At 42.3% G+C, this 23,048-nt stretch overlaps 2 protein-coding genes across 2 annotated transcripts; one reads left to right on the top strand and one right to left on the bottom strand.

Annotated features, from left to right (window-relative positions):
- Nucleotides 1-733: 733 nt before the first annotated feature.
- LOC120436355 (interferon-induced protein with tetratricopeptide repeats 5-like) lies at nucleotides 734-8,898 on the bottom strand. The gene is made up of 10 exons (XM_039607250.1): nucleotides 8,678-8,898; nucleotides 8,212-8,388; nucleotides 5,815-6,004; nucleotides 5,542-5,733; nucleotides 5,157-5,384; nucleotides 4,457-4,598; nucleotides 4,251-4,377; nucleotides 4,022-4,163; nucleotides 2,271-2,318; nucleotides 734-1,607 (listed from the first exon to the last, which is right to left on the bottom strand). Exons 1-10 carry the CDS (start codon nucleotides 8,680-8,682, stop codon nucleotides 1,395-1,397), a joined length of 1,464 nt encoding a protein of 487 aa, XP_039463184.1. The 5' UTR covers nucleotides 8,683-8,898; the 3' UTR covers nucleotides 734-1,394.
- LOC120436357 (interferon-induced protein with tetratricopeptide repeats 1-like) lies at nucleotides 8,892-22,182 on the top strand. The gene is made up of 10 exons (XM_039607259.1): nucleotides 8,892-9,218; nucleotides 9,789-9,959; nucleotides 10,725-10,914; nucleotides 10,988-11,179; nucleotides 11,374-11,601; nucleotides 19,731-19,872; nucleotides 19,942-20,068; nucleotides 20,150-20,294; nucleotides 20,609-20,656; nucleotides 21,530-22,182. Exons 1-10 carry the CDS (start codon nucleotides 9,214-9,216, stop codon nucleotides 21,725-21,727), a joined length of 1,446 nt encoding a protein of 481 aa, XP_039463193.1. The 5' UTR covers nucleotides 8,892-9,213; the 3' UTR covers nucleotides 21,728-22,182.
- The last annotated feature ends 866 nt before the right edge of the window (nucleotides 22,183-23,048 follow it).

The raw sequence follows: 23,048 nt of genomic DNA, 5'->3' as shown, positions 1-23,048 counted from the left end.
AGGGTGCAAGAGTGACGTTAGGTCAACGTCACACTTCAACGTTGATTCAATGACATCGCCTGATATTGACTCAACATTGTTTCAATGTTTCCTTGCTATCTGGGTTTTTTCTTATAAAACGCAGTTTTTACCGTTTCTTCCCGCAGTCAATATAAACAACAATAGTTGTGATGTTATTGTGTTATATATGTTTGGTCGGAGGGTAAGATGGCGCTGCCATTGCGTGGAATAGGTCGGCAGCCTTATGAAATTTCCCCTTGTGGGACTAATAAAGGTATATCAATCAATCAATCAATCAATTCAGGAAGAAAACCAAACATTTTATCATAACTCTGGTTTTACGTGGCCGATCAACACAATTTAAAAACTTGTATAAAGTCCACACTTTTTCCGTCAATTGTTCCGTCTGTCCTGCTCACATCTCCAATGGTTGTACACGTTGTCATTAACGTGGCTTCACTCCACATCAGCCACGCCGCTTTGCCAGCTAAAACACCGGTGTCGGCACATAAGGACGCTGTCATAGCCTGTCAACCACGTTGATTGGCTGCGTATATACGCATTATTGGCTGAACTATAGGATAAGGTGGCATTGTTCTAATCCCATATGGGAGCAGCCAGTCACTTACTGACTAACACTGCAAAACAGAATTGTTAAAGCATTAAATTTAATTTCAATTCAGGTTAGATTTTTTTTGTGCGCAACGCAGATTTTCTGTGCGCAGAGACCGTGCCAGCAGTGCGCAATTGCGCACGTGCGCAGCTTAGAGGGAACATTGCTCTCGGGACCCTGAAATCTCTTTTTTATGATGACATCACATCCCACAGCTGCTTGTGATGCTAGCACTGACCTGCTGTTACAAGCATATAACAAACATTACAGACACGTTAACAACACAGAAAATATAATCAAACAACGTTCCTGTGAAACTGAAAACTGATCTGAGAATTTATGTGTTAATCTACAAGTAAAAGTAATAAATCAATTTGACCCGCTTACTCAAATTTGAACCCTGCTGGCTTCATTTTTATTAAAATCAAAAGAAATGGGTTTCTTTGTAACAGTTTAAATTAATATATAAAAGTGTATCTGAGCAGAGACCTGGACATAATCTGAGTCTTCAGCATGGGCGTGACTTTGATGGTCAAGACTTCACTAAACACCATTTTTAAACAGTTTTTTCAGGTGCTGCTGACAGAGGTCCGCCCCCCACTGCACATGCATTAAATATCCCATAAAAGTGTCCCTGTGACGCTACATTGATTATAATTTAATACCTAACAGAAAGGTATGAAGGGCCCATTTGTTAAGGTTGTGCAGTTCTGAAAGCACATGGATCAAGTCCACATTCAGCGGGCTGAAGTATGATGTAACAGGAGTGCAGCAATCATAATTAATCAGAGGATGATCCCTGCAGCTGCAGACGAAGCTCACACAGAGCAGACAGGTACTCTTCATTGTCCTTGTCACAGTTCAGAGCTTTCTCATAAAACTCAGCAGCTTCCTTCCTGTTGCCCTCAGCTCTGGCCACCTGACCCAGCAGAGCGAGAGCCTCACCATCACCTGGATTCCTTGACAGACGTCTCTCAGCGATCTGCTTCAGTTTCTGCAGGAAAGATGGAGGAACAAAGAAAGATGAATTTCTGTGGATTTAAAGTAACCAACTTGTATTTTCAGTCACTTTCTCAGACCAGGACTTAAAAAATATTTAATGTCTAACTGAAGACATATATGAGTACAGCAGCTCCCAGACTTAAACCACAGAACAGGACTGATTCCTGCTGGTTGGCAGGTGAGAGAAAGGACAGCTGTGGGAAAGATTCAGACCCCACTCCCTCAGTACTGTGTTGAGACGATGTGTAGAAACAGTGTAAGCTGAGTCTGCTTTATCAGATTACAGCCAGGGTCTATATGAAGGTGCAGGAGAACCAGTCCCTGTTCAGCAGGTGGGGGTTTCTGCTCAAGTACTCAAAATACGCGCAAATAGCTGGATCTTGTTTGTGTTAGTGAATTTTGACCCTACACAGAGATAAAGGAGTAATCCTTTGATGGACAAACCAAAGATCACATACAAAGTTTTCTTTGAGTCTAAAATCATCTTCCACCACCTGGACTGCTGAAAGCTTCCACCTGACAGATTAGCCTCCCTCTGACTTCACGTCCTGCTAATGAAAATGGTCCAGAGGTGCAGCAGACAGGAGACTTGGTCTCAGCACATTTTGACCATAAACACTGATTAGACATTAATCACATAACCTTTAGCGCTCACCTTAGCACAGACTTTCTTCTCATATTTCTTCAGTGGTATCAGGAGACCCTGCAGACAGGACACAAGAGGAGGCAGATTAATAACGCAGATATAACTGATTGGTCATTAATAACATTCAAGTGTGAGGGTGTATGTTCTGATTGTTTACTGCCATGTGGCCCTCTGGATTTGGGCTCATTTAGCCTGAATTCTTATTGTACAGCAGGGGTGTCAAGCTTTAATCGTAAGTGGGCCGTATCAGTGAAACATATTTAACTGTTTTCCTACATTATGAAAGAAAAGGACCTGTGACAAAGAGGCAAATCTGTAATAGGAGCATTTCATTGTTTATTACCTAAATGCTTTGTGTGAATGGCCATAAGGGAGGTTTTTATCAGTACTAAAAACTGTAACACTTATGAAAACACAGTTAAAAGTCCAGAATTTCTGCTTGTGCTTGTTTGTGGTGATCAGCAGATCAAACAAGTTAAGAATTATAAATGGCGTCAAGCGCACATTCAGGCCTGTGAGACTCATTTAGGCAACGTCCACACTAGCCCGGATAGATTTGAAAATGGTGTTTTCTTCTGAAAACGCTCTGCGTCCACACTATTGTTTTCAGTCGTTTTCACAGGGTTGCACGTCCACAATGAAATGGCCAAAAACACTTATGTTCCTGTACTGTACATGCGTGAAACGCAAGACGATTCAACCTGCCTCATTTCTGTCTGCTGTTTATTTACATTCCAGCTCTTTGAAACATCGTGAAAATGTTGAGGCAAAGCACAAAGTCTTTTAAATGGACTAACAATGAGGTGGAGTTGTTGCTGCGAGTAACACAAAAGCACAAACTTGCAAAAGCAAGTGAGAATTTGAAGAAAAGCTATCAGGAAAAAAGAAAAAAAAGCTTACAGTGAAGATGGATGGCCAAAACAGGGAGAAAAAGATGCGTTTTTAAAAGAAAACGTATTAGTGTGGACATGGCCTTAGACACTCAGACACTGAGTTGTGGTCCGTGCCTTAAACATGAGATTTAAGGCATGGATTCTTTTCCATGCCTGGCAGCTTCACCTCCATCATCCATTGTCCAGTGCTTCCATTAAGACGAGCTACTGCAGGGACTTACTTGTTTTTACTCATTTAGTAAAATGATACGTGACTTATGTGGATTTCGGATGTCGATTTTTTTTTAACTTAGTGCATACATCTACTGCCTTTTAGCAAAAAGACAGCAGTTTTCTCCAGATCTCTTCTGATACAACTTTCTTGGAAGGGACACCAAAGATTCCCAAGACAGCCGAGGATTATAATCTTTCCAGAGTGTGCTAGAAAAATGAGGACATTCTCGTGTAACACATGCTTCAAACACCTAGGAGGCATCCAGGTGAAAGAGCAGCAGCTCTACTCTGAGCTCCTCATGAATGATAAAACTCCTCACCCCATCTCTAAGGCTAAGCCCTGGACACCCTTCAGAGGAGGGTCGTTCCTGCAGTTAGGATCGTTTATCTCTTTCAGTCGCTGCCTACAACTTGTGGCCATAGGTGAAAGTGGACTGATCAGTAAATAAACAGAGTCAACTTCAAATTCAGCTCTCTCTTTACAACAGCAAACCAGTACAGCTGCTGTGTCCACTGCTTTATTCTGGGACATGTTTTGCCCTTCAGGGCTCTGTGCTGGTCATGTGACAGAGTTTTGAGGTCCTGTGATTCACGTTCCAATGAATACTAGTTTTAAATGTATTTCAATCTATTGCTTTGCACCTCTTAACCAACCTTGGTGTAGTGAACGATGGCTTGAGCTTCATTTCTTTTGTGATGGTAATGAAAGTCACCATAGCGCTGATGGATAGCTTGAGAAAGGCTTTCATCACACTCTGGTAACTTCAACAAGCACTGCTGGAAAATCTCCTCTGCCCTGAGAAACAAAGAGATGATCATGATGATGACAAACTTGCACCCAGTAAAAAAACAGGAGTCACTGCTGCTTTCTACAGAGGAGTACCTTCTGAAATTCCTTTCCTCTGCATACAGCAGTGCCAGGTCAGCCCATGCAAGATGAAAGGATGGCTTTATCTTAACAGCCATTTCAAATTCTCGAATACAACAACGCCTCCAGTACCGCACCTCTCCTGTAGAGCCAGAAATCATGGTTTATCTTTGAGTTTGACAATAACTGGACCTTCAGGCATGCAGTATGTTTGTGCGTACTTTGGCTGCTGAAGTGTTTGCGGCTCTGCTCAGCAATCTTCTTCCTCATGTAGCACAGCGCCAGCTGGTGGTGGATGAAAGATGACTGGGTGGTCCTCTTCAACGCTCGCTCCAACATATCAATAGACTCATCCAGTCGATGCTGAAACATTTAATGGTAATTTTTACAAAATTAGTAAAAACTAAAGACGAATGCCTCAATCCTGGAAAAGCACCTCAACAACTTAGTGGAAACATTAACTTCCTACATGTTGACTGAGGGAAAGAATTAAGAACCACAAAATTAAGCCTAAAAAACTGGAGTAATCTGTAATTTCAGTCTCAAGCATGATTCAGGTCACTGGTCAGAATAAAATAATAAAGATTTTACTATTTCTGAATCAGGAGATTCAGGAAGGCGATTAGAGAATGGGAAACCCAGCCCAACCAGCACGCCTCATTTAAGAAAAGGCAGCGTTAGTCTTTAACAACGATCACAGATAATCTAAAAACTCCGTGGAAGCTAAAATGTACGGAGCTGCCATCTTTCACAGCCCTCTTAGGAGCTGATTAAGGGTCAGGGTGCATGCTTTACCTTTTTTAAATAAAGGATCTTCATGGACCTGTGCACTGACTCTTATATTACATGATCCTGGAAGAATCACATTATCTGTGGCTGCATGAGTAGTAAGCATTTATAATATCCTACATTCAGACCTACATGATTACGAAAGTATTTTCCTACGTAGCGGCTGACATGAGGGTTATCAGGATCAGTTTTCAGTGCTTTCTTCAGCAGACCCTCAGCCTCTTCGTATTTCTTATAGGCTCCAAGCTTCACGGCCAGCATCGACTGCAGAACAGCATCATCGGGGTTGAGCTCCAGGGCAAAGTGAAGCTGTTTGATGGATGGAGGCTCCTCATTTTCCTCTAAGTTTTCTAAAACCCACTGCAGATGAGAAACGCGTTAGTCTACTGTGAACTGCTGAGAACCACACCCAAATTAGCTGCTGGATCTTTTTAGACACTGATGCATTGGCTGTTTTCTAAAACAATATAAACATAATAAATTAATTAACTGATATCAGACTTATTATAAAACTGACCTCTTCTGTTCGAAAGAGGGCGATGGCGTAGCCGGCATTCCACTCAGTGTCATCAGTCTGTATCTCAAGTGCTTTACGAAAACTGTCAACGGCTTTTAAGTAGTAAGATTTTGACAACTTGAGGTAGGTCCAGGCTTGTTCTCCGTACACCTCTGGAAGGAGACTTCCTGAGGAACCAGTGGGATACTTCACCTGCACACAGAGAAGGTTCAGCTGCAGTCAGAGGTTCAGAGGCATGTGATCTATAACATTTGATCTGATTGGTGTACATACCAGTGTGTCCTCGACTCTCTGACAGTAGCTTTGTGACTGTGCAAAGTTTCCAACATGATATTTCAGCCAGGCCATGTCTCCATAGGTCACAATGAGCCGCCTCTCACTCTCATCACCGTAACTCTCCCTGATGGTCTCCTCTGATTGGTTTAAAAGTGACAGTGCTTCCTCTCGTTGATCCTGAAGATACCTGAGGACAAACAGGTCATCAACACATGCTTATAATTAAATCACGTTTTTCTGGAATCATAATTCAGATGTTTACACCTGTCAGGAAATTGAGGAACACCAGCCTAGTACTCAGCTGTTTCTCTGCATATGTTTCTATTAAAGACAACCAAAGTTTGAAATAATGACGTAATTGTAGGACTGCCACAATTAGTCGACTAGTCATGATTAGGTCGACTATCAAAATCGTTGACGACTAATTTAACAGTCAGCACGTCATTTGAAGCTTTGTAAGATCCTAAAAGATGCAGGAATAAGTAGTAGGATTTAAGAGTGTAATAACAGACTGAAAAAAAAAAAGATGGAAGCAATGCATCTACAAGGATGCCAGCTGCCATTAAACGCCAAAGAACAAGAAGAAGCAGTCTTCAGCTGTGCCCAATTTTGGGGCCGCATCGTTCATCCTCCATTTGTAGGCCGATTACGTTACAGCGACATGACGAAGGCTGTCCAAATTCGAAGACTCCTCCAAATGCGTCCTCCTTTTCCCCAAATTTAAAGGATGGGTCAGGTGTGTCCTTCGTGGCCCAATCTATCCCAGAATTCATAGCGCGGCCCAGCTAATTCCAATTATCAAGAATTGCGGCAGCTACTTCGTTTTCATATTAATCTTATTACTCTTTCTGGGTCACAAAATAAACTTTTAACATATTTCCAGGTAAGAATGTAGCTGTGTAAACTTCTTTAAACTGCTCGATTTATCAAGACATCACATATTTCCAAAAGTGCTCCAAAGTTTTCAGAAACGTCCTTTACCCACCAGCTCGATTGCTAGCTGGGGGTTCAAGGCTCACTAGAGCCAGGGGGAACAGCGAACTCCTGGGACATTGTTTTCAAACAATGTATATTAATGACTAACTTTATATTGCAGTTGTTCTCCTCACTGAAGTTTACAGCCCGTTTACAGCATCCTGCCATGCAATTACATTTGTCCCTAACCAGGAACCCCTACGTTAACTTTTATCAAGTGGAAAAGTGTTCATCCTCCAGCTTCACCGTGTTTATATTATGCTGACCATAACTGTGTCACTAGCCAGTAACTTCAGTAAGCCTACAAACTACACTGCTGTTTAGTTTTCTGTCTTCATTTATGTCGGAAGTGATAGCAGAGCTGTACGCTTTCACTTTTGCTGTGGCGGTTAAGCTGCCAGATTTTTTGCTTCATGACCCTCCTTCATGGTTCACGTTGAAGCTCAGTTTGCTCTTCGTGGTGTTTCACAGATGACACGAAATACCATCATGTGGTGGCCTCACTGGATCTGCTGTCCATCCACCATGTGATGACCCTCCTCCAGGATCCCAAGGGGAATACACCGCTCTCAAGGTGCTACTGCTGCAGCCGAGAAACTCCTCTCTCTCTCTCTCGGGCTGGGTGATGGTACCGCTCTCGAGCTCACTAAGAGCACACTGTCCTTAGGAACAGATGACGGTGGATTTCTCCTCACTCATGTCACTGACAGTTGCCGGTGCAAACTGGCCTCGCCAACTCCCCGCTGCTGGCTGTGAGATAAGTTCATGTCATGGATCACCACTTCTACTGTCTCCTGGAGTGCTGACTATCTGTCAGAGAGGTCTCAGTTTGTCGGTTGTGGTGGTTAGTAATACTGGGGCACCAGAGGGGGCAGTCCTATCTCCATTCCTGTTTACCTTGTACACCTCAGATGTCCAGTATAACAGTTAAACATGACACCTGCAGAAGTTCTCTGATGACACTACAGTGGTTGAGTGTATTAAGGGTGGGCAGGATATGGAGTATAGGAAGTTTGTGAGAAACTTTGTGAAGTGGTCCAGGATAAATCACCTCCCTTTGAATGTGAGCAAGACAAAACAGATGGTGGTTGACTTCCAGAGGAAAAACACTGTGACTATGTTCATCAACATGATGGATGAGGAGGCGGAAACAGTGGACAGCTACAGGTACTTGAGTGTTCACCCGAATGACAGCTGGACTTGAGGACTATCGGTGCCATCATTGGTCAGAATTTGGAGGTGTTTGAGTCAGTGAGGGTCACAGGTAACTGAATAAACTGCTCTCCATCATGGACAACCCATCCACCCAGCCAGCCAGCCTCAGTATTTTGGATGTTACTGGCATTAGCATTCTGATCAGTAGTTAAATTAGTTCAAATTGCCCAGCACTAATGTGGCTCACTGCTGTGGAAACTGTACCTGACATAAGCCAAGAAGCTGTATGATCGAGCCACTGCCCCGCGCTGGCCGAGCTGCAGTTCTATGTGGTCCTGTAGTCGAGTGCTGAGGTTCTTCAGGTCCATGTCCTTCTTCAGATCCCAGGTGAAGTGACACTGCAGCTGCTGCAGCCTGCTGAGCAGAGCGCTGCTGCCTTCACTTTAAGAGAGTCACAAAGAAAAACTAACTAAGTTACCTTTGCATAAAAATATGCGATAGAAACGTCCTACAAAGAGCTACTGTTTACTTTCGTACTTTGAGTACGTTTTTAACTTTATTCACTATTTCAGCTTTTACTGGAGCATTTTTAACACTAGTATCTGTACTTCTACGTAATTAAAGAATGCTTGTACTTTTGCCACCTCTGCTAATAGTAGTACAGGTATTTGTAGTGTTTGGGGTGGTTTTCGGAAGTCGGAAAGCAGCTGTGAAGCTAATGGGGACTCACGTCATGTTGCAGGAAACAGTCCTTCTCTTCCTCAGTGTACACACCGATGAAGATGAAGATTAAGACGAAGAAGCGATCATGCGCCGACTGATCGATCACTGAGTGGTCGATCAGTGAGAAACCCTGAACTTAGATCTATTATTTACAGATCAATGGCTGATCAGTGATCTTTGGTGACTCTCAGCTGAGATGCAGAAACGAAACTTAACGTCCCCTCGTGGTGCCTTCAAAGACCCCTCCTGAGGTCATGTAAAACAGAAAGGCCAGCCTTCTCGTCGGAAGGCTTTCCTCCTGTCTCAAATGTGTGCCTCCCGTCTCCTAACATAGTTTATATTTATGGCCATTAACTCCACGACAGGCGTGGAGAGGATGGGCGACCTGAGACATGAGCAGACATGAGGCCCTGAAGGCAGCACGAGAAGGGGCGTGTGTGGTTTGTGTGACTAGGGTGACAGCTTTACAGATCGGTCCACGCACTCTTCGTGTTCAGTCATCAGTTTGCTGTGTCTGAGGAGGAGGTCTCTGTTTGCTCCAACATGAGGTAAGTCTACCAAACCTTTGATCAATAATCGATCGTTTATCATAAAGGGAACCACCTGAGTGAACTTTAAATCCAGCAGCAGTTTAGTTTAACTGGCGCCCAGATGTACGCAGAGGGATACAGCAGTCCAAGAGTCTGTGGACCTGTGCATGTAACAGGTTTAAGTAGATATTAAGTACATCATTAAGTAGATATTTTATCACTAGCATGTGATTAATATGTATCATTAAATGAAAACAAACAAATTAAACAAAAACAAATTGTGTGGTCTCATATCCAAAAATATTTAAGAGAACAATATCAAAAATATTCCACAAGGACAAACCTGTGTATCACAACATTAGCTGTCCCCCTGTGTTTGTGTCTCACTCCACATCTAAGGTTTCTTCTGGTTCCTCAGTGTGAGATTCAAACCACATCACTGATTTCATTGATTGATTGATCACACAAACTGAATTTTCTCAAGGAGAGGAGCTGGGAAGTGTGGGTAAACTGGCATGAGAGTTTCTGAGTGAGGATGCTTGGTCATGTGCTGGTCGTAGAAACAGGATCCTCATGACTCTCTTACAGTGAAGATAGCAGCGCTCTGCTCAGCAGGCTGCAGCAGTTGCAGTGTCACTTCACCTGGGATCTGGACGTGCTGGATGTGGACCTGGAAACCCTGAGCACCCGAATAGAGATTGACATAGAGTTTCATCGTAAAGGAGCAGGTTGCTTCTACAGCCTCTTGGCTTATTTCAGGTACAGTTTCTGGAGCTGTCTGATGAAAGGAAAGCTAAAGTGGATTTATTCTGCTCATTCAAATCTCAACACTTTTATTTCTGGGACTCTGCTACAGAAGAGAAGAGCTAACATTAGCCAGAAGGAAGACAGTTTTTCTCACTGAAGTCTGTCTGACCAAAGAGAAATTTGACTGTCAAAGGAAACTGTGGTCAGCATCAGCAGGATTTATATTTGAATGATAGAGAGATTGTCTTGTTGTCAGGATCAGATCCAACCCTGAGCTGTCTTTCTTCTGCTAATGTTACCTACCAGCAGTGTTCCTGCTGCTAACACAGATGAATTTTATTTCATGTAACAACATTTTGTCTGGAGTAGATATGGCTGCTCATGTTCAACTCACTTCATAAGTTAACATTAAGAATGAGTAATTACCAGATTGATAGCATAACAAAGCTACAGCTAGAAGAAAAATTTCAGCTTGCTTTACGTTTACTTCATTATTTCAACCTTAATAGATACACATGATAGGAAGAGAAAAATTATTGGAGTATTGGACTAAAGTTTCTGATTCTTTAAGAATCTTGATATAATCTGTTTCCTGAAGCTTGTTTGGACTCTTGTTTTTCTGGTGGAAATGCAGTAATTATCTAGTCATGAACCTCAGATAAAAACCTTAATGAATCAAACTACCAACAAGGTGTAGTTGAACCCTCAAGTCAGTTTCTTGTCAGGTGTTGTAAACACCAGTTATGGGACATCTGTTGATGACCTGTTGGTCCTCAGGTTTCTTCAGGATCAACGAGAGGAAGCGCTGTCACTTTTAAACCAATCAGAGGAGACTATCAGGGAGAGTTACGGTGATGAGAGTGAGAGAAGGCTCGTTGTGACGTATGGAGACATGGCCTGGCTGAAATACCATGATGGAGACTTTGCACAGTCACAAAGCTACTGTCAGAAAGTCGAGGACATACTGGTATGTACACCAATCAGATCAAACATGATGATCACTGCTGTTGAACCTCTGACGCTTCCTTCTCTCTCTGCAGGTGAAGTATCCCACTGGTTCATCAGGAGGTCTCCTTCCAGAGGTGTATGGGGAACAAGGCTGGGCCTATTTTAAGGTGTCAAGGTCTTCTATATCAAAAGCCATCGAGTGTTTTCGTAAAGCACTTGAGGTACAGACTCATGACACAGAGTGGAACACCTGCTACGCCATCACTCTCTTTTGCAGAGAACAGGTCAGTTTTATGATAAAAACCAAGAGTATTACCTTATATGGATATTTCTCTATAAAGCACCAAATGATAAACTTAAGGCTCCTTCAGTGGCCTCGGTTACTTCACTGTCAGAATGATTCTTAGAAGTTTCACTGGCTGACTTTTTTTTGATTCAAGGGAAATAAACTGCAGACTAACCAGTTTCTCATCTGCAGTGGTTTTTAGAAAATAAACAGGAAGATGAGGAATCCCAGGCCACCACACAGCTTCGCTTTGCATTGGAGATTAACCCAAATAACGCTGCTCTGCAGTCTATGCTGGCCATGAAGCTGGTGGCCTATAAGAAATACGAAGAGGCTGATGGTTTGGTGAAGAAAGCACTAGAAAATGATCCCGACAACCCTCATGTCATCCGCCAATCAGGAAATTACTTACTTCATCAGGTAAGTCTGCAACCTTGGTCTTATAAATTCTTACTTCTGCTTACTGGGTCTTGGGCCCAGTAGCAGTAGACTAAACCAAAGTCAAGAAATCCATCTGTAGAGACTTCTCAGTTGTCTTCCATTTTCTTTGTTAAAGCTATCTTACAATATTTATAGTATGTCAAGGCACCTGCAGTGTTATATTTTGAAATCCATTCAATGTTAACCACTTGGTGACAGTGGGGAGAAGTACCTTCAACAGACTCCAACTCTGCCTGACCTGAGGGTAAAGGTACCGGATGATAGAGGTCCAAGATTCTAGTCTGGAAATCTTCCTGGGCCCACCATTCATGCCATTAGCTGCCGTCTTTATGTATCACAAACATTAAATGAAGGTACATTCAACACCCTCTTTAAGGCATCCTCAACCAGCAACAGGACTTCAGCCAGCATTAATACAAACACTGGCATCCCACAGGGTTGCGTCCTCAGTCCCATCCTCTACACCCTGTGCACCCATGACTGTGTCGCCTCCAACAAAGATAACATCATATTGAAGTTCGCGGATGACACTGAAGTGATCATTCGCATCACTTGAGGGATGAAGTGGCTTATAGGAGAGAGGTGGCCGGTCTGGTGTCATGGTGTGAGGACAACAACCTCACCCTCAACACTGATAAGACAAATGAAATGATAGTGGACATGAGGACGAAGAAGAGGCCTTACAAGCCGCCGTTTATCCGGGGGTTTGAAGTGGATTAGCAGCAGCCTCAGTGAGGACCTCACCTGGACACTGAACACCACACAGCTGATCAAGAAGGCTCAGCAGCGGCTGTATTTCCTGAGGAGGTTGAGGAAATTTGGTATGTCGGCCAAGATCCTCAGCAGGTTCTACATCTGCACTGTGGAGAGCACACCGACCAGCTGCATCACTGCATGGTATGGCAGCACTACTGCTATGGACTGCAAACGCCTGCAGAGAGTGATAACAACTGTGGAGAAGATCATCAGAACTGCGCTGCCCTCTCTGCAGAGCATCTACCATCACAGAGTCCAGAAGAGAGCTGCCTCCATCCTCATAGACCCCACACACCCCCAACACGACTGTTCACACTTCTGCCCTCGAGACAAAGGTTTAGAAGTGTGTAATCCAGACTCAACAACTCCTTCTTCCCCACTGCTATCAGACTCTTGAGCCAATGTATTTTAACAGTAATAATAACTTTTGCACATCAGGCCATCTTGCATATTAAGCTGATAGCTCTTTTTTCTATTTCACACTTAAATTTTGTCTTCATTTATTTATACTATTTGTGTTTTATCTGATCTATTTCTATTTGCATATATTCGCCGGCATCTGTGGACAGCAAAGAAAGAATTTCATTGCACAGAGAAATGCTTTTCTTTGTACATATGACAATAATAATCTCTATTGAATCTTGCAAGATTCTAATAGAGCATCAACAACAGCAGCCAGTCAACAAAGACACTTTATTTAAAGGTTATAAAACCCTGTCCTTGGTTTCAATATGACCCCCAAAGTTTGGTGTTACTTCATTTTGGGCTCCTGGGAATTTTTAAAATGCCAACCAGCGTGCCATCTCTAGGCATGCTCACTCGTGAACAAGACCCTGAGACGCTTCAATTCCTCCACTTGGAGCAGTAATTTGTCCCTGAATCAGAGTGGGCACTCTAGGGCTGTTCGATATAACGATATATATCGGATGACGATATAAAAACGTCTATCGTTTCATTTTACGCTATCGTTTGTTTCGTGGTGTTGCAAAATAAACTGTTTACGGCAATATTTTTTCATTATTTTGATGGTCACTGTATATTAATTTCCTAAAGTTCTCTCTTTCTCTTATATTTAATATAACCACACTACAGACGGACAAGCACTTGTTTTTATGCGTTGTGGTTAGCAACAACAACGGTAAAACCACCTCGTGTCCGCTTGTTTATTTTCCACATAAACCTTTCACAATAAAGCTCAAGATCCTGTTGAGACTTTTCAAAATAAACTGAATCACGTGAAAGATGCAGAGTATTTACGGATGAGAAGCAAAAAAAGAGACGTCAGGTGCTAAAAAATAAACCTTAGACAAAGAAAACGGCGGCCGTTACAACCTATGTCTAAAAATGTATCGTTTCATGCATCAGTTAAAACACTCGACTCCAGGTACGCGACGCCCAGCTGGAAACACTTCACGCAAGTAGAGCTGCCCGAGATTCACAGAATTTACAGAAAATGTTACATTTTTGTAATTTATATCGTTATCGGACGATAGATGTCTTAATATCGGGATATGAGATTTTGGTCATATCGCACAGCCCTAGCGCACTCCACCCTTTTCTGGCTGAGTATAATGGCTTCACACTTGCAGCCACTTCACAATTGGCTGCAAACCGCTCCAGTGCAAGCTGGAGGCCACCACCTGATGAACCATATAGAAGCATATCACCTACAAAAAGCAGAGCGGAAATACTGATCCAGCCCTAACTATATGCTTTAGCAAAAAGGAAAGTTTTAAGCCTAATCTTGAAAGTAGAGATAGTGTCTGTCTCCCGAATCCAAACTGGAAGCTGGTTCCACAGAAGAGGGGCCTGAAAACTGAAGGCTCTCCCTCCCATTCTACTTTTAAATACTCTAGGAACAACAAGTAGGCCTGCAGTGCGAGAGCGAAGTGCTCTAATAGGGTGATATGGTACTACAAGGTCATTAAGATAAGATGGGGCCTGATTATTTAAGACCTTGTATGTGAGGAGCAGGATTTTGAATTCAATTCTGGATTTAACAGGAAGCCAATGAAGGGAAGCCAAAACAGGAGAAATATGCTCTCTCTACTGGAGGCCAAGGTAATGCCATCCAGAGTAAGAATCTAGTTAGAACCATATTTCTTAAAATTAGCCGAGTATAATAACCTCAGCCTTATCTAAATTAAGAAGCAGAAAGTTAAGAGGTCTTTATATCTTTAAGACATGCCTGCAGTTTAACTAATTGGTGTGTGTTATCTGCCTTGATGGATAAATAAGGTTGGGTGTCATCTGCCTAGCAGTGAAAATGTAAGTACTGCCTAAGGGAAGCATGTATGATGTAAACAGAATTGGTCATAACACGGAACCCTCTATTGTTCCAACTTCCATCAACAAATAAAGCTGCTGCCGGCTGAGGTTTTGTACTGTGACACATCTCCAATGAGTGATACTGAGTCCCACTTGAATTTCATATATTTATTTTTAAAACCAAAACTTCTGTTTTCAATCACAACAAATAGCCCATGTTACATGTGAGTAGGACTGAAAGATGATGTGAAATGACGTGCTAACCAGTGTCAGGTGAATAACATGCAATCACCTGATGTGCAGGAAACAAACCACTGCAGTGCATACCTGTAATACCTACAGCGTGCTTTAATCGCTGTAATAGGATATTATGGTCAACAGTATCGAACACTGTACTGAGGTCTAGCAGGACAAGCACAGAGATGAGTCCACTGTCAGAGGCCATAAGAAGATCATTGCACCACCTGGTTAATCTTTGCCTGTCTGAAAGGACTGTGACCTCTGAGCAAGGAGTCTGGGTTTGTCTGAGGGATTCCATTCGTCTTTTTTTTCCCTTTCCCTCCTTGTTCCCGGACATGTTTTTTTTCTTTTTTGTGGACTTTCATGTATTGATATAAGTTGCTGGTGTGCACAGGAGAGAATTTCCTTCCAATATTCATCACTTTTCCAGTGTTTGCATTTATAGCTGTTAAGAGAGTTTGAACCATTCTTCTGTTTTTATTCTTTTTTTAACCTCTGTCACAGGGGAATATTGTATAATGTGATCAGCTATATGAAATGTATCTTTTTATTTTATCATTAAGCACATGTCTATGTGACTTTTCACCTAGTAACTTGCGTGCAGCAACTAACCGCTTCCTGTCTTCAGAGAACATTTACAGGGAGTGCAGAATTATTAGGCAAGTTGTATTTTTGAGGAATAATTTTATTATTGAACAACAACCATGTTCTCAATGAACCCAAAAAACTCATTAATATCAAAGCTGAATGTTTTCGGAAGTAGTTTTTAGTTAGTTTTTAGTTTTAGCTATTTTAGGGGGATATCTGTGTGTGCAGGTGACTATTACTGTGCATAATTATTAGGCAACTTAACAAAAACAAATATATACCCATTTCAATTATTTATTTTACCAGTGAAACCAATATAACATCTCCACATTCACAAATATACATTTCTGCCATTCAAAACAAAACAAAAACAAATCAGCGACCAATATAGCCACCTTTCTTTGCAAGGACACTCAAAAGCCTGCCATCCATGGATTCTGTCAGTGTTTTGATCTGTTCACCATCAACATTTGCGTGCAGCAGCAACCACAGCCTCCCAGACACTGTTCAGAGAGGTGTACTGTTTTCCCTCCTTGTAAATCTCACATTTGATGATGGACCACAGGTTCTCAATGGGGTTCAGATCAGGTGAACAAGGAGGCCATGTCATTAGTTTTTCTTCTTTTATACCCTTTCTTGCCAGCCACGCTGTGGAGTACTTGGGACGTGTGTGATGGAGCATTGTCCTGCATGAAAATCATGTTTTCTTGAAGGATGCAGACTTCTTCCTGTACCACTGCTTGAAGAAGGTGTCTTCCAGAAACTGGCAGTAGGACTGGGAGTTGAGCTTGACTCCATCCTCAACCCGAAAAAGGCCCCACAAGCTCATCTTTGATGATACCAGCCCAAACCAGTACTCCACCTCCACCTTGCTGGCGTCTGAGTCGGACTGGAGCTCTCTGCCCTTTACCAATCCAGCCACGGGCCCATCCATCTGGCCCATCAAGACTCACTCTCATTTCATCAGTCCATAAAACCTTAGAAAAATCAGTCTTGAGATATTTCTTGGCCCAGTCTTGACGTTTCAGCTTGTGTGTCTTGTTCAGTGGTGGTCGTCTTTCAGCCTTTCTTACCTTGGCCATGTCTCTGAGTATTGCACACCTTGTGCTTTTGGGCACTCCAGTGATGTCGCAGCTCTGAAATATGGCCAAACTGGTGGCAAGTGGCATCTTGGCAGCTGCACGCTTGACTTTTCTCAGTTCATGGGCAGTTATTTTGCGCCTTGGTTTTTCCACATGCTTCTTGCGACCCTGTTGACTATTTTGAATGAAACGCTTGATTGTTCGATGATCACGCTTCAGAAGCTTTGCAATTTTAAGACTGCTGCATCCCTCTGCAAGATATCTCACTATTTTTGACTTTTCTGAGCCTGTCAAGTCCTTCTTTTGACCCATTTTGCCAAAGGAAAGGAGGTTGCCTAATAATTATGCACACCTGATATAGGGTGTTGATGTCATTAGACCACACCCCTTCTCATTACAGAGATGCACATCACCTAATATGCTTAATTGGTAGTAGGCTTTCGAGCCTATACAGCTTGGAGTAAGACAACATGCATGAAGAGGATGATGTGGACAAAATACTCATTTGCCTAATAATTCTGCACTCCCTGTAGATATAGAGAAGTGAAACCTCAGCTCTTTTACAAGAACATACAGATGTAGAAAAGGGGAAAAACCCGCTGCTCTGAATGACATTGTTATCTTTGCACACACACACACACACACACACCTTGTATAAACTAGAAAGCGAAAATTTCTGAAGAAATTTTAAGTGTGTCTATGCCTCTGCTAATCAGTGTAGTTTGCCATTCATACGGCTGCTTAGGGCAAAACTCAGAAGAGCAGCCATTCTCCACCATGAACTATGGTAAAAACAAACACCGCTCACGCTTCACAGATGACAGCTTACAGTTTTGTGTAAAGATGAGGTGACTTTGTACAGCCCCGATTTGCAGACGCTGTGCACACAGGTTCATGAGCAGAAGTCCCATTGTACCACGGCAGACCCGACAATGTTTGCATGAACACGCTTTGAAGCATTACACTATGGACAACTTTTCACACATGGTTGGTGTACCCACACAGCCAGCTGTAGCTTTTCAACTCACAGCCCGACACACACCCAAAAAACAGCCGAGAGAGCACAGACTTTACGCCTGTGGGTCCACCTCCCCTGCAGCGGCACTGCAGACCACGCCCCGCCACACACATCAAACACGTAAAATAAATATTTATGCACTTTTGCATTCACTTTTTGTTTTTTGTTATTTTTACACAGTGTTCTGAATGATGAACAATGGTCTACAGCCAATCTTGTGTATTATTATACAAACTTTGGTTGTAAGATTCAGATAACTATTTAATAAAAGCTAAATATTTTATATGAGAGTAAGAAATAAAAGTATAACTTTCTGTCCACCTTTCTCTGTTAATGCCCTACCTGGCCCCCTGGCAAAAGCTTTGCTAGATCCGCCCCTACACAGTTACCAGCTGTCAGCTACACAAAAAAGGAGCTTGGTGTTTATTTGTCTCTCAGAAACAGCTCATAACTTCCCTTCAACTCATTCATGTCACCTAAAGGGTAAACCTGTTTCTCCATCACCTGTTCAGCTCTGATGATTCAGTAAGGACATCTGGTTTGGACCAGCGTTTTTACAGCTGTGGCTCCAGCAAACATCAGCTGATACTAGAAATTAAAAGCAAATGAATTCTAACAACAGCTGATCAAGCTTAAACATGCTGCTGTTATTTAGCACGATAAACAAACAAGAGAGAAAAGCCGATCATTGATCAGTTTCATGACTGAAGTTTCAACAGGCGAGAGAATGACAGGGGAGGCTTCGTAATGACAGAATAAATCGTAATATTTTCTCTGAATGTGGGACGATTCCGTTTGTACGGCAACTCTATGAACTAACCCTTATGAATAAAATAAAGTTCAACGTCAGTAACTTAGCGCACACACAGCTGTAAAGGAACTCCTGTCGTGCTAGCTAGCACGCAGCACGATTGTAAAAGGTCAGCACAACGAAAATAAACTACACCTAAACTCGGTTTATATCTGACCCAAATAGAGTGCAGTTTACAACTTTTTACCTGAAATTCAGTTCACCTCACGCTCCTGCCTTTGGTTTCCCTGATCCACGATTGAGCTCCGCATGTCCTTTCTGTCATACACCGGTGGATAGCTGCCCTCGGTTGTAGCTCCGCGTTATAGCACCACCAAACAACTCAGTTATTTTTTCCACATCCAGCTGTAACTCCGATTCTGTGCAAGCATTTGCGAGAGACCGGGGAGGTGAAACGAGAGAGAGAGTCCCCTTGCTGTCCATTTTCAGCCAAGTGCGGCAGCTAGCTAGGTAGCCGGCTAGCTGTCAGGCAGGACCAACGTTGTCAGAGCACTGTCGCTAATATGGGATGTCTTGATAAAACGAGCAGATATTTGAAGTTTACACACCTACATTCTCGCCTGAAAATATCTTAAAAGTTGATTTTGTGACCTAGAAACACTAATAAAAGACATAAAAGGAAGTGGTGGCCGCCATTGTTTACTCTGTAGAGGCGTGCTATGAATTGTGGGATATGGAGTTTTCCACCAAGCATTACACCCTTTCGGCTGTACTACTCCGGGTATACCACTAGAGAGAGAGAGAGAGAGAAAGCCAACACACCACAAATGAAGTCTGTTTCTATGGCGCCAAAAGGAGAATCTTTCTAAATTTGCAATATAAAAGTCATAAACACCAAAAGTCATACCATACTACTCCAGCTCCAGCCGCACAAAATGATCTAACATATGTAACCCTTGTGTCAAAACTGTCCGGCAGATAAGCGCGGGGAAATTTTCACTAAAATATTAATATTTAAAAAACTATAAAACTCATAAACACCAAAAGTTATAGCACACCATTCCAGATCCACACAAAAATGAGGTAACATATATGAAGCTTGTCTCAAAACTGCGGGGCGAGTTTCGCTGCAAAATTTCAGGCGGAAACTGGAGAATAATAATAATAAATCCGACGAATACTAATAAGTGTGCCTCTTGGCATAGGCACACTTAATAAAGGACGCAGATCCTGTGTTTCATGACTGCCCTCGTGAGTTAAAGAAAATCTGCAGTGTTTGTGTGTTTTCTAACTCAGGTGTCTCAGCTGAACAAAGAACGGCAGGGTGATTTAAAGAAATCCCCTGTCAACCTCAAAGTTTTCTGAATATATTTGTATCTGATTGGTGTTTTTTAATGTGTTTCAGAGTCGACTGGATGAGGCTATTGATGTGTTTAAACGAGGCCTAAGAAGAGGCAAACAATTATCTTCCTTCACCTACCAGCTGGCTCTGTGCTACAAGCAGAAGAAAATTGCTGAACAGTGCCGCAGGCCCTGCAGCAACAGAGGTACACAGAAATATACTGCATGTTATCTTTTAATAAACACCACTCAAATCATCCTTTAATGCTCCACAGAAGAGGTGCGTAAGTGGAGGCGTATTTGTATCAGTCACCTTGAAGATGCTGTGAAGATGAAGCCATCCTTTGTCCGGGCGTGGGCTGAACTGGCACTGCTGTATGCAGAGGAAGGGGATATGAGCAGGTACTCATCTAAACAAAGATGCAGGGTTTCCTTCTTTCTTTCCTCTGGCTGTACATTCCTCATCATCTCTTTGTTTCTCAGGGCTGAGGAGACTTTCCAACACTGCTTGGAGGAGTTACCAGAGGTGGAGGAGGAAAGGGTTTGTCAGATTATCCATCAGTGCTACGGTGACTTTCATCATTACCACACAAAAAATGAGGCTCAAGCCATCGCTCACTATACCAAGGTAAGTTTCTAGGTGCCAGACTCTGATTGGTCCTCACTGAAGAAAAAATGAAGGTGACAGGTAGCTGATTCATCAGAGGGCAAATTACACCAAGGTGAGGCAGCTGATGTCCAGTGTTAGACATGCAGCTGCCTCTTAATGTTCCACATTTCAACCCAGGAATAACAATGAAAGAAGAAAACTAACAGGCCTTGTTTGGAGGGTGGAGGTGTCAGGGCAGTAATGTGAAACATTTTACCGCTCACATCTACCACATGAACTTAGTATGGATGGATTTATCTTCCTGATAGTTTTCTGCTGTTTTCTCTCTGCAGGGGCTGCTGATACCACTGAAAAAATATGAGTGGAGACAGTGTGCTAAGGTGAGCACTAGAGACATAACAAAGGTTACATATACACTGCCTGTCCAAAAAAAAGTCACCACCCCCCAAAAAATAAATAAAGGTCACACTAATATTTTGTTGGGCCGCCTTTAGCTTTGATTACAGTACGCATTCGCTGTGGCATTGTTTCGATAAGCTTCTGCAGTGTCACAAGATTTATTTTCATCCCGTGTTGTATTAATTTGTCACCAGTAACTTGCATTGATGATGGTAGAGTTTGACTGCTGCGCAAAGCCTTCGCCAGCACATCCCAAAGATTCTCAGTGGGGTTGAGGTCTGGACTCTGTGGTGGCCAATCCACGTGTAAAAATGATGCCTCATAGTGCCAGAACCACTCTTTCACAATTTGAGCCTGATGAATCCTGGCATTGTCATCTTAGAATATGCCCAACCCATTGATGGAATAACCTGGTCATTATAGATGTCATCTGTCCCACTTTGGATGGAGCACCTGCCATACCAAACCAAAACATGACAATCCAGAGTTCCAGTCTTACATGCCTCTTACACCCTTCTCTCCTCCTGTTGTCCCCCAAAACCCCATCCCCCTTTTTAAGCTGGTAATCAGGCCCCGTCTTATCTGAAAAACATTATAATACCATATCACCCCATTAGACATTAGAGCACTTCGATCTCAGACTGTGGGCTTAGTTGTGGTACTTACAGTATTTAAAAGTAGAATGGGAGGTAGATCCTTTAGCTTTACAGTTAACATTTTAAAATGTTGCCTTTTCATTAACGCGTAATGGCCATCACTTTTTCTCCCACTGAAAACGTTACATCCAGATGAACAGAATCTACTTCTTTGGAACATAAATGAATATTTCATTGTTCCTCTTTTTTTTCCTGCAGAAACTGAAGCAGATCGCTGACAGACGTCTGGCAAAGAATCGGGGTGATGGTGAAGCTCTCGCTCTGCTGGGTCAGGTGGCCAGAGCTGAGGGCGACAGCAAGAAAGCTGCTTTTTTTTATGAGAAAGCTCTGAACTGTGACAAGGACAATGAAGAGTACCTGTCTGCTCTGTGCGAGCTGCGCCTGGAGCTGCAGTGATCATCCTCTGACTAATCATGATCACTGCAAAAACTGGCTATAACTAATTTTTCCAATCTTATATCAAGCCAAAAGTATTTTTGATCTTATATGTGTTGATACACTCAGAAAGAGCAAAATATAATTAATCTTGCGTCTTGTATGTTATCTTATAAATAATTATTTTATCTCTTAGTTTTTAAATTTAGTCATTTATAGCGCTTGTTATCGTCACTGATTTCTAGAATCAATTTAATTCCGATTAACCAGGTCCTGATTTGATTTGATTTGATTCAGTTTTGCCTCAGACAGTCAGAAATATTATATTTCTGATCATTTATCAGTACTGACATTTGTGAAACTTCATTAGAGGTGTGATCATCACAGCAGATACTTTCGTGTCAAAGTAACTGAGAATATAACACAGAAAAACATGAAGGAGAGTTTCCAGGCCTGGCTTTTTATAGCAGATAACCTTAAAAATATTCAGCAGAAGAACTGAAGAAAATCAACATATGAACATTACCTGGTGCTACTCAAGATGTTACAGAGGTTTTATTAGAGACACGGCTAAGCGTTTTGCAATTTGGCATTGTTTTAAAAAGTTTACATTTCTTCGGTATTGAACAGCAGAAATTAGGCTTTCTTGTCTGAGGTCATTTAAAAAAAAACAGCGGCCGACAACACTGCACACAAGGGTGGCCTGGTGCGTAATAAGCAAGCAAATAATGCAGAAAATAGAGATTTGAGATGGGAAACTGTTCTTGAAGTCCACTGAGAGAGAGAGATGTGCAGATTTTATCATGATGGAAGCAAAACAGCAAAAGTCAGAGGGAATTCATGACGATGTTTATCAAACGTGAAGCGTAGTTTCGATCTTCTTTTGCTGCTGGTTCAGTCAGTTTTGGTTGAGAGAGAAAAACCCTGAAGCTTCAGAGTCTGTGAGCTGTTAGCTCATAGGTGTCAAACTCTGGCCCGCGGGCCAAATTTGGCCCGCAGCCTAATTACATTTGGCCCGCGAAGCCATACCAAATTACTATTAGAGCTGGCCTACTGGTATTATACAGCTAATATATATATTGTTTAGTATTAAGCTTTGCTTGTTCCATATTCAGTTTTTCAGCAAAACGTGTTTGAGTCCATAAGAAAAGATTCATTTTTATATCTGGAGGAATAAATATATTTCAATAAATATTAACGTTAGCCCGCGACTTTGTTCCAGTTTTGAATTTTGGCCCACTGTGTATTTGAGTTTGACACCCCTGTGTTAGCTTGAGCACCAATGGCGTGTCCGTGTACGTGCCGTCGGGTGAGAAAGCCGACATGTCTCAGATTCTGATGC

The sequence above is a fragment of the Oreochromis aureus genome, linkage group 3 (assembly GCF_013358895.1).
Source record: "Oreochromis aureus strain Israel breed Guangdong linkage group 3, ZZ_aureus, whole genome shotgun sequence".
Classification (NCBI taxonomy): Eukaryota; Metazoa; Chordata; class Actinopteri; order Cichliformes; family Cichlidae; genus Oreochromis; species Oreochromis aureus.
This window is presented reverse-complemented; position numbering and strand designations above follow the sequence as displayed.

What these genes read in the sequence shown, in the direction of transcription:
- LOC120436355 (XM_039607250.1), bottom strand. An exon ending in CCCTCTTTCGAACAGAAGAG is followed by an intron (nt 5,385 to 5,541) that starts GTCAGTTTTATA and finishes TCTCATCTGCAG; the next exon opens with TGGGTTTTAGAAAACTTAGA. An exon ending in CCATCGTTCACTACACCAAG is followed by an intron (nt 2,319 to 4,021) that starts GTTGGTTAAGAG and finishes TCCTGTCTGCAG; the next exon opens with GGTCTCCTGATACCACTGAA.
- LOC120436357 (XM_039607259.1), top strand. An exon ending in GAAATTACTTACTTCATCAG is followed by an intron (nt 11,602 to 19,730) that starts GTAAGTCTGCAA and finishes AATGTGTTTCAG; the next exon opens with AGTCGACTGGATGAGGCTAT. An exon ending in GAGGAAGGGGATATGAGCAG is followed by an intron (nt 20,069 to 20,149) that starts GTACTCATCTAA and finishes TTTGTTTCTCAG; the next exon opens with GGCTGAGGAGACTTTCCAAC.